Source organism: Furipterus horrens, unplaced genomic scaffold (genome assembly GCF_987537825.1).
Source record: "Furipterus horrens unplaced genomic scaffold, mFurHor1.1.pri manual_scaffold_6, whole genome shotgun sequence".
NCBI lineage: Eukaryota > Metazoa > Chordata > Mammalia > Chiroptera > Furipteridae > Furipterus > Furipterus horrens.
Genome location: NW_028327176.1, coordinates 119,775,670 through 119,787,922, shown reverse-complemented (window position 1 = coordinate 119,787,922; position 12,253 = coordinate 119,775,670). Strand labels below are relative to the sequence as shown.

The 12,253-nt window shown below is 36.2% G+C and overlaps 1 protein-coding gene across 2 annotated transcripts in view; it reads right to left on the bottom strand.

The window, feature by feature from the left end:
• The window catches only part of KCNQ5 (potassium voltage-gated channel subfamily Q member 5), a 538,864-nt gene that overhangs the window by 143,372 nt on the left and 383,239 nt on the right, over nucleotides 1-12,253 (bottom strand). For both annotated transcript variants that reach the window (XM_090282660.1, XM_090282661.1), the window contains exon 3: nucleotides 3,285-3,411. In XM_090282660.1, coding sequence (XP_090138786.1) covers nucleotides 3,285-3,411 — 127 coding nt within the window. The remainder of the gene's footprint in view (nucleotides 1-3,284; nucleotides 3,412-12,253) is intronic.

The window sequence follows — 12,253 nt, the reverse complement described above, 5'->3', positions numbered from 1 at the left end:
CTATTAGTTGGTCTATAGGGCTCAATACTATAGGGAGCTTACTAGCTGACTGCTGAGGTAGTTTTCATCTCTTTTCAGTTGGAAAGAACAACATTTGTGTGCTTACAGAAAGCATTTTCCATATTGAAAGCACAGACAGCTTATCACAATCAAGTACCAATTTCTCTATATTCAAGCACAGATCACTCAGTGAACATTCTCAATTGAAAAATGTGTGAAATAACCTAAAAGAATGACTTTATAGCCATTTGTTTTCAAGCTTTCATTAATGACCTACCTGAAAATTGCAAATAGTGCCAAAGGCTGGCACTTGGAGTATTTAAGACTTCTAAAAATGTTTGGGTGTGTGTCTGGCATGATCAGAGTAATCAAATCTTACAAATACATGGAGTCCTGAGAAGTCTGCTACATTTTCAAACTCAGAACGGTTATAATGGACAGATGAGAGAGATGTTATTCCGTTTTTTCATTTCAGCATGGTAAATTATGTTGAACAAGGGAGCTACAAGGTTCACTTTACATTGTACTTTATCACTTTACTGGAGACATCAATTATCTTAATGGACCTATTAAACAGGCCCAGAAAGGGTTTTGTCATCTGGTACAGCCTGCTACCTTCAGGCAGGTGACATTTGGTTCCTCTGTGCAAGTAAAATTTTATTGACCTCACACTGGAGAGCCACATTTGAACATGTTTCACTAGTACCTCAATTCAGCTGGACCATGGATCAAACTATTATATGTACATTAAATAAATGACTGAAGAAAATGTATAGTTATCCTAAATGTAAGTACAAATGTTGTCTTTGTTCTAATAGGGATTCATTATATATTTATTCATGACATTTTCTTTCAAAGTGATTAATTTATTAGAGGAAAATATCCAAGTGAAGAAAAGGCTGAAAGAATTAACTAAATTAAAACCATGCCTGAAGCATGTTATACTAAATTTGTAAGGTCACTATTGATGGTCCAAGGGTGCCTAAATTTACAGATAATATAACATAACATCATGTTTAGACCCATGTGTCACATCAAAACCTGCAAGGCTCTGAGACAGGAAGAGAAAGATTAAAGGACTAAGATGTACTGATGTATCCATAGCTGAAAACAGCTATCAAAAGGCAGCAGGCATCTGGGAAAAAACTTTCTTTTCAGCTTGGGGGCCAGAAATACATTGGCATTGCTTCTGAAACTGGAACAAAACCAAGTTTTAATTGGTTTTAAAATCTGGAATAGAACACTCCCGCAGTCATCCATGAACCAGCTTTATCTTGTAGCAGCTGAGTGAGTCTTGGCTAGCCACCTGCCTTGTGAATTGTTTTGTTTGGGTCCCTTATAGGATAGAAAGTACTTGTTGTACAGTAGTTTCACATCAAGTTATAGTTCTTCGTGATGTTGCTCAAGCAGAGGATTGAAAAGGAGGAAGAAGTCTCCAGAGAGAAATATTGAATGCCTTCACTAATATGCCTTGGGGCTGGATGAACCTGCAGGTCCTGGAGTTACTACCCATTTTCCTCCATACCTGAGCAATGGTTTCCAAAAAGGAGGAAAGCCTATTCTTGCAGAAGAGAGGCAGCTAGACAGACAAGGCATTTTAAGATTGAATTAATTTACAATTTCACTTATATTTACTACAGTGCTTCACATACAGCTAAATTCTATGAAGTTTGATTAAATGGTGACTCTTTGGAAATGTATATACTATGAAATTACCTCAGTGGCAGAAAATGTGTGGGGAGCCCACCCATTTTTCCATCCCCAGGACAGTGCTCCTCCTTCACAACAAGGGTGGAATAAAAGATTCTTCTTAACTGTGACTCTGGATTTGGAGACACTGTCTCCAATTCCTCTTTAAATGCACTCTGCCCCTGCCATGGGGAACAGGGTAAAGGAGGAAACTAAGAAGACGACACAACAATTTCTGACTTCTAAAAGGAAGTGAAAAATTTGTTGTGGATTAAGAAGATAGTCTAAAATGCTTTCTAGATTAAAAATCCACTTTCTGAGATTGGAAATAGTTGAAACAAGTAAGCCTCACCAAGAACTTTCAGTATTTGGATTTATGAAGGCAAAAAGAGCAAGAAAACCAAATTTAGCTGTTAAATAACAACAAAACAACAGCACATAACAACAACAGTAACAGCTTTTATATTTAGGGTTTATTCCCCCCCCCCCTGCCAAAAGAAGAACATTTTATTTACTTCTAAAATGTGAATGTCATGAGGCCAAGAAAGTCTGAAGAACCATTCTAGATTAAAGGAGACTAAAGAGACATGACAACTAACTGCAATTTGTGATCTTAGACTGGATCATGTACTGAAGAGGAAAAAATACTGTAAAGACATTATTGTGTCAACTGACAGAACTGGAATATAGCCAGCAGATTAGATAAAGTATTGTATTGAACAATTTACTGAAGGTTATGCCAAAGAATATCCTTATTCTGAGGAAATCTACACTGAAATATTTAGGGATAAGGGGCTGTGATGTAGGCAATTTATGATTTTTTAAAATGAAATTTTTATTGAGATAAAATTTATGATATATTTTTAAATATATTACTGGAAGATCCCAGATATCAACTCCATAATGCTATATGGCATCTTTGTTAAGAAGTATAATTTGAAGCTAGCACCTAGGTGAATGGAATCCCTCTGAAACCACAGCATCAAGGGAGGTGCAGATATGCGATTCTTACTTCAGGACTGCAGGGTGGGAGATTCATATTCCAGAGTGTAAAACACTTGATCCGGTCTGAAGTTACTGATGCATAAAATAAGGCATACTTGTAATCAGTCTTGAGGCAAACCAACTGATATGCATTATCAGGTCTAATACACTTCTATCCATTCCAGTTAAGCAAAAGCTTAAAAGGGGCGTTGCTCATATTGTAGAGAAAAAAGAGGTTTTATACTTACTGAAATTAATGCTTCCCTAATTCAGGGCAACACTGGGGAACCATACAGTTCAGTGTAACTTGATACAAGTCGGTGTTCTACTGTCTGGTTCCAATCCTAGGCTCACCACTTACTACCTACATGACTTTTAATAACTTCCTTCTCTTTGCCTCAGTTTCTTCATCTGTAAAATGGGGATAATAAAAATACCTACCTCACAGTGTTGTACTGAGGATTAAATGAGTCAACACTTTTTAAAACACTAGAGTGCCTGATGTGATAAATACTCCATGAATATTAACTTTTAATATTAATTAAATGTTACAATACAGGAGAAAAAAGAAAAGGATGCAGAAGTCCACGCGTCTGGACTTTGATATTCACCTATAACACAGAAGGGCTTTCGGGCAAACCTCAGTCTTCCTTGCCATCCTCTGTACCGACAACAGCAGCCTGCAGACCAGATTCGAATGATGAACTCCAAACCAAAGACGACAATCATCACGAACTCCTAAAATATCAAACAAGACATGTTGGAGGCATTGTGGAGAAACCACAGCAAGAAGCTCTATGGGTACCCCTGGACATTTAGGCACTTCATCTAAAATGTCTCTGTGTTAAGTGTCTAAAGTTAAGAACATCTTCGAATCAAACTGAACTTGGAGAACATAGAGACCTTGTATTGTCTGCATTTGCTATCATGGTGGAATGCCTCTCCTTTTCAAGTTGTTAGCTTTTGCAAATTTAAAAGTCAGTTTCAATACTAAATTTGCAGGCTGAATTACCAATCTGCTTCATCTGAAATATATAGTGAGTGTAGCTGACATCAGCTACCTGGTAACTTGTGAAGTATCTGAAATAAATGAGAGGACCCTGCAAACACAGCTTTACACTTTTGCAGAAAACAGAGCTTCATCTTGCTACAAAGAGCAACAATCTCTAAGATTGTTCTCAGAGAAAAAGAACTGAATATTTAGAAGTATGCTGAGTTCTTGTATTATGGTGTCCAATTCTCCTTATAGAATGGCCAATTTTAAAAACATTACTGCATGTTTGGTACATGTATCCTTTGCCAGAAATGAGACTCTAAATTCTTCAAATCTGAAGGTTGCTAATTATTATGCTGCCCTTTGGTGAGAGTTGCTTAGAAAGTAACACCTGCTCCAGCAAAATGACTTTGAGATTATTCACAAGAGTTTTGAGTGAACCTTGGGGAAAGGACAACTAAAGTGTCTTGTTAAGCAGTGGGTCTGGGTCATAGAATGAGAAGCCACATGGAATTTTTAAAAAGAAAACATCCATGAAGCAAGCATATCATAGTCACCTTGTTGTCCCTATAGGGACAGGCACTGAGTTTATTGAGCTTGGTTTTCCTTTAAAAAATAATTATTTCTCTTATCATTATGCTAAGTAAAATAAGCCAGTCACAGAAAGACACGTGTATGTGGACTCTAATGAACAAAATGAAGTAACAGGCAAAACAGAGACAGACAGTTGTCGGGAGGCAGGGAGTGTTGGGGGACTGGGGGTAGGTAGAAGGATTGAACAAAAAAAAAGAAGAGAAAAAACTCATGGACACAGACAACAGTGTGATGATTGCCAGGGGAGATGGATGGGGGATGTGGAAGAGGGTAAAGAGAATAAATGGTCATGGACAGAGACTTTACTTGGGTTCGTGAACACACAATACAGTGTGTAGATGATGTGTTGTGCAATTCAGCACCTGAAACCTGTATAGCTTTTTAAACAAATGTTACGCCAATAAATTCAATACAAATAAAAAAATAAAAATTCCCTGTCTTATTTTTAAACAAGGGTTGACTCGGCATTTATAATATAGAGCAATAGATATTTAAAAAATTTTTTATTGACTATATTATTTATTAATTGATCTTTATTATAATTGCTTAATTATAAAAGTGATATGTGGTTCCTATTAAAACATTCCAACGTCACAGAAATATACAGCACAGAAAGTCAAGGTCCTTAGCACAAATATTTCAAAAATTTATATGGAACCAAAAAAGACTGAATAGCCTCAGCAATCTTGAGAAAGAAGAACAAACTAGGAGGGATCACAATACCTGATATCAAACTATCCTACAAGGCCACTGTAATCAACACAGTCTGGTACTGGCATAAGAACAGACACATAGATCAATGGAACAGAATAGAGAAGCCAGAAATAAACCCAAGTTTCTATGGTCAATTAATATTTGACAAAGGGAGCATGAGCATACAAGGGAGTAAAAATAGCCTCTTTAATAAATGGTGTTGGGAGAACTGGACTGGTACACGCAAAAAAAATGAAACTAGACCACCAACTTACCGAACTAGACCACCAGAATAAACTCAAAATGGATAAAAGACTCAAATGTAAGTTGTGACACCAGAGGAAAACACAGGTAGGAAATTTCAGATGTCCCACGTGGCAATATTTTTTGCTGCTATATCTCCTAGGGCAAGGGAAATAAAGGAAAAAATAAACAAATGGGGCTACATCAAACTAAAAACCTTCTGCACAGCTGAAGAAACCATCATCAAAATGAAAACAGAACCAACTGTATGGGAGAACATATTCATCAATGATACAAGGGACAAGGGTTTGATCTCCAAGGTATAGAAAGAATTAATATGACTCAACACCAGGAAGATGAACAATCCAATTAAAAAATGGGCAAAAGACCTGGACAGACACTTCTCCAAGGACGACATACAGAGGGCCCATAGACATAAGAAGATATGCTCAACATCACTAGCCATTAGAGAGATGCAAATTAAAACCGCAATGAGATTCCACCTCACACCTGTCAGAATGACCATCATTAATAAACCAGCAAACAAGTGCTGGCGAGGATGAAGAGAAAGGGAAATCCTAGTGCACGTTGGTGGGAAAGCAGACTGGTGCAGCCACTATGGAAAACAGTATGGAATTTCATCAAAAAAACTAAAAATGGAACTGAACAGCCTTTTGACCAAGGAGTTCCACTGCTGGGAATATACCTTAAGAATCCCAAATCATCAATTCAAAAGACCCTATGCACCCCTATGTTCACAGAAGGGCTATGTACAATAGCCAGGTGCTGGAAACAACCTAAATGCTCATCAGTAAATGTGTGGATCAAAAAAATTGGTACATTTATACAATGGAATACTATGCAGCAGAAAGAAAGAACTCCTACCTTTTGTGACAGCATGGATGGAACTAGAGAATATTATGCTAAATGAAATAAGCCATTTGGTAAAAGACAAATACCATATGATCTCCCCTGTAAGAGGAATATAATGAACAAAATAAACTAATGAACAAAATAGAACCACAGGCATGGAAACATGGAATAGACTAACAGTGACCAGAGGAGAGGGAGGAGGGGGATAATGGTGTAAAGAAGGGGAAGGGACTGGACAAAGAACATGTATGAATGACCCACGGACATAGACAACAGTGTGGGGATTGACTGTGGAAGCTGGGGGTGGGATGGGCAGAGGAGGGCAAAGGGGAAAAAATTGGCACAACTGTAATAATATAACAATAAAAATGATTAGCCCTGGCTGGTGTGGCTCAGTGGATTGAGTGCTGGTCTGTGAACTGAAAGAGTGCTGGTTTCATTCCTAGTTAGGACACATGCCTGGGTTGGGGGCCAGGTCCCCAGTTGGGGGTGTGTGAGAGGTGGCTGATCAACATATCTCTTGCACAATCACATTTCTCTCCCTCTCTTTCTCCCTCTCTTACCCTCTCTCTAAAAATAAATAAATAAAATCTTTAAAAAATTAAAAAATGATTTAAAAAAATAGACCAAAAAAAGAAAGTAAATGTCTTACTCTACTCCTTATTCTCCCACCTCATGTACTAAAATAAAAACCATTATCAAATTTAGAAAAATAGCATTTTTGTTGAAAGTTTCAGGTAAATGTCTCCTTCAGTTAGAGCATGTAATGATGTGTTGCACTTTTGAAATATCTAGTAGAGCTATATCATTCTATCCTTCTGTTATTTTGCACTAAGTAATCCACAAATATTTCTCATGATGGAAAATGTTTCCAATATTATTGCTGCTTACTGATAGTGACTTAAAACTACCTATGGGATAAATCTCCAAAAATGACTTCATGCACCAAAACTATGCAACATGCACTCATTAATGATATGAAGGTTTTGCTTTGTTTGGCTTTGTTATATAATAGGTATTTGAGTCTATTTATTCATTAAGGTGACTACAGTACCAGACAACATGTTTTTAATCCAGCACATTTCCCCATATATAAAAAACATGAGGAGGCCAAACTGTCCCTGCAGCTGGGCTTGTGCTTCATCCAGGTCTAAAGGCAGGTCCACTTTCTACCACTGCCCCTAATTGTACTTGTGCCAGAAAGTTTGGCACTCCACTTGTGAAAGGTCATATTAGGAGGGATACTTAAGAAGATCCCAAATGTAGTCTGAGCCTCCAGGTACTACCATATCATGGTTTTTCTTTTTCATGTGAATAGCTAACATTATTTTAAAGTGATAAATATATAACCATTATTCTAAAGTAAGGGAGGCCATCACTGTACATTTTTATGTTGCGCTGAGGCAGGATAAATTAAATCTACAGATTCTTTACTCAGGGCCCCTTATTCAGGAATCTTGCTCACTGCTTATTATTATTATTATTTTTCATAAAGAGGTTAGGGGGAAAAAAATCTTTCATTTCCAAGTAAAGCAAGCGAAAATTATAACTGGATTTCACTACAGGACCATAACTTCTGCTTTTGGGGAAGTAATACTAGAGTCAGAATTCTCTTGTGCTTGCTAGACCATTACTTAGTATTTCCTATAAGGGCTGGGTTTCAGATTGTGAGAAAAATAACCTCAAAAATCTCCATCACTGAGTTGGCAGCAGTGAGAGATGAGAGTTGTGGAAAGTTTCCATCATGCCCAGTTCTCCCTCAGTCTTAGGCTGGTGTGATAGGGGATAAAAGTGTGAAAACCACTTTGAACAGATTCTCTCTCCTGGTTCCTGAAATCTGTATCTTATTTCAATAAAAAGGAATAAAGTTATATTGATCCAGGGAAGGGCAATCATTGCTAATTGACAGACTTAGAATAAGTGGGGAATGGAAGTGTGAGAAGACCACTTCCTCCCAATAACACACAAGGGTTCTCTTTTCTCCACACCCTTGCCAGAATTTATATTTTGTCTTTGATAGTAGACATTTTGATAAGTGTGAGATGATATATCATGGTAGTTTTGATTTTCATTTCCCTCATGATTAGTGATGTTGATCATCTTTTCCTCTACCTGCTGTCTATTTGTATATCTTCTGTTGAGACATGTCTATCCAGGTCCTTTACCTATTTTTAAATTGGGTTATTTCTGTTTTTTTTTTTGCTATTGAGTTATGAGCATTTCTTTTATATATTAGATAGTATCTCCTTATCAATATTTTCTCCTATTCTGGAGGTTGTCTTTTCACCTGTTGATTCTTTCCTTTGCTGTGCAGAAGCTTTTTAGTTGGATGCAATCCCATTTGTCTATTTTTGCTTTTGTTGCCTGTTCTTTTGGGATCGTATTAAAAAAATAATTGTCTAGATTAATGTCAAGAAGCTCTTCTATAGTTTTAGACCTTACATTTAAGCCTTTAATCCATTTTGAGTTAATTTTTTTTACATGGTATTAAATAAGGGTGCAATCTCAATCTTCTGCATGTGGAGATTCAGGTTTTCCACATATGATGAAAACTCTAAGCAAGTTAGAAATAGAGGTTTATTACTCAGTTTAATAAATAACATATACAAAAAACCTAATGTTAATGTGATAAGTGTTGGCAAAAGACTAAATGCTTTCCTCTAAAATAAAGAACAAGGCAGGCTGTTACATTCATCACTCTTATTCCACAGAGTTGAATAATATAGCGACTTTGATAAGGCAAGTATATAAGACATAAAAGGCATACAAATTGGAAAAACAGACATAAAACAGTCTCTATTTGCACATGACATAATCGTCTGAAGAGAAATTACAAGGAATCACAAAAAATCCCTCTTAGAACTAATAAGTGAGTACAGTACAGTTATAACATAGAAGATCAACATACAAAATATAATTGCATTTTTGTATACCAATAGCAAGGATGTGGAAACCGAAATTAAAAGCACAACATTTTATTGCCCTGGCTGATATGGCTCAGTTGGTTGGAGCATCCTCCTGTACACCAAAAGGTTGTGGGTTTGATTTCTGGTCAAGGCTGTGCTTAGGTTGTGGGTTCAGTCCCTGGGTGGGGAGCATACGAGAGGCAACCAATTGATGTTTCTCTCTTACATTGATGTTTATCTCTCCCCTCCCTTCCCCTCTCTCTAAAAGCAATGAAAAAAAATGTCCTTGGGTGAAAATAAAAATAAATAAATAAAAACAACATTATTTGTAACCATTTGAAAGAAAATGAAACATTTAGCTATGCACGACAAAAATTGGACAGGATATGCATGCTGAAAATTACAGAATGTTGATAAAAGAAATCAGAGAAGACCTAAATAAATGGAAATGCCATGTTCATGAATTGGAAGACTCAACATAATAAAAATGTCAACTCTTCCCAAATTGATCTATAGGTTTAAAGAAATTCCTATCAAAATCTCAGCACGCTTTTTTCTTTTTTTTGTAGAAATAAACAAACTTACTCTAAAGTTAATATGGAAAAGCCCAGGTCCTAGAATAGGCAAAGCAATTCCAACAAGGAAGAATAAAGTTAAAGGGATCACTCAATGTGATATTAAGACCTACTATATAGCTCCAATATTCAAGACTGTGTGGTACTGGTGGAGGCACAGACACATGGAGAATAATAGAACAGAATAGAGAATTTGGAAACACCCAGGAAAATATGCTCAATTAATTAAAAAAAAATAAAAGTACAAAAATAATTCAATGAAGTAAGAAATAGCCTTCAACAAATGATGCTGGGGCAACTGGACATCAACAGGCAAAAAAAAAAAAAAGAACCCCAATCTATATCACACCTTATACAAAAATCAAGTTAAGTGTACTATGGACTTAAATGTTAAACTATAAAACTTTTAGTAAAAAACGTAGAAGTAAATTTTAGGGATTTGGGTTAAGCAGAAGTTGTTACACTTGACACCAAAAGCACAAGTAATAAAGGAAAAATTGATGAATTGGACTTCATTTATAGAGAATGAAAAGATACACTACAGTCTGGAACAAAACATTTATAAACTATGTATCTGACAAAGGACTAGTATTTAGAATATATAAAACTTCTCAGGACTCAAGAATAGAAAAGCCAAATAAATTCAATTAGAAAATGGGCAAAAGACTCGAATGACATTTCATTGAAGAGGATATATGAATAGCAAATCAGTACATGGAAAGATATTCAACATCATTAGCCATATGGAAAATGCAAATTAACATTACAATGAGATAACATTATACATACATCAGAATCGCCAAAATAAAGAATAGTGACAACATAAAATGCTGGGAGAAGGCAGGGAAACTTGATCATCCACATGGTGGGAATGTAAAATGGTACCACTTGTCTGAAAAACAATCTGATTTATAAGTTCCTTATAAATATACAGTTATTCCCTGGATGGTGTGGCTCTGTGGATTGAGTACCAGCCTGCAAACTAAAAGGTCACCAGTTCGATTCCCCATCATATCACATACCTGGGTTTGGGGGCCAGGTCTCCAATTGAGGGTATTCAAGAGGCAACCAGTTGATGTTTCTCTCCCTCTCTTTCTCCCACCCTTCCCGGTACACAAACAACTGTTCATAGTGGATTTGTTCATAATGACCAAAAACAGAAAACATTCCATATGTTCTCACCATGTGAATGGGTTAAACAAGCTGTGGTATATCCATACCACTGTATACTACTTAACAATAAAAATGAACAAACTGTTGATACATAGACAGCTTGAATGGATCTCTAAGAGAATTATGCTGACTGAAAAAAAGCCAATCATAAAAGGCTACATATCATATTATTCCATTTATACAACATTTTTGAAGTTAAAAATTTTAGAAATGCAGAACACATTATTGGTTGCTAAAAGTTGAGGATTTGGGGGAAAGTGGTGGGTAGGTGGGAAGGAAGAGTTGGGTGTGGTTGTTAAAGGGCAGTTTGAGGGATCCTTGTAATGAAGCTACTTGGTATCTTGATTTTCATGATAGATACATGAGCCTCCACAGATAATAAAATTGTGCAGAACTGAAACCACACATACAAATGTGTACAACCAAAACTGGAGAAATCTAAAAAAGTGTTGTGGATTGTAGCAATATTATTATTCTGGTTATGATATTATACTCCAGATTTGTAAAATGTTACTTTTTGAAGAAATGGTAAAGTGTACACAGGATACCTCATATTATTTCTTACATCTGCATGTGAATCTACAATTATCTCAAAAAAATTTAATGAAAACGGCATTGCCCATCATTTAACCAATGGGGTAGACTCATAAGAGGAAATATGTTCCTCCTAAATATGATGTTAGATCTGATCTCACTCTATTTTGGTTTAATGGTGCTCTCTAAATGATCCTTTGGAGAGGGGTCTCCTTATTTTATTTTCAAATGAATTAGAAATACAAAAATCTTTTATGTTTAGTTGAAAATGATTTATGGGTAGTTCTGATTCTTGTTGGGCCAACTCTGAGGCAGATTCTATGCCATTCTTACTGTACCTCAGGATAAACCAGTTGATTTTCTCTTGCTTGTTTTAATCAAAATAAGATGCCTGCAACTTACTCAAATGATTGCTAAAGAGATAGTGAATAAAATCAGAGTACTTGATCTATAATACTTGGGGAATGTTGCAATGTAAAGTTGGTGCTACTAACAATGGTTCTGTCCTACCTTATGAAGCCCCTAGAAACTTTGCCAGCACTGTATAACTAAAGGTGATGTTTACATTACCTATCTTAAAGGAGTTTCAATCGTTCATCATTTGTGTTCACAGAAATTTAGTAAAACAAGGAGCATCTTTCCTATTCTCTTAAAGACTAGAAATTTAGAAATCAAAGAGACAGGAGTAGAGCTAGTCTATCAAGAATATCTATTGAGAATACTGAAGACTTCCAGTCAAGATGGCAGCATAGGTAAACATGGCTCACCTTCTTGTACACATCAAAATTACAACTAAAATATAGAACTATCATCATTCATTATCATCAGAAATTGAGTTGAATGGAAGTCTGACAACTATGAAATTAAAGAAACCACAACCATCCAGACTGGTAGGAGGGCCAGAGACATGGAATGGGTTGGTCCCACATTGATGTGTGGTAGATAAAAATTTGAGAGGGATATCTTAGGAGTGAGGCATCCCAGCCTTATATCAT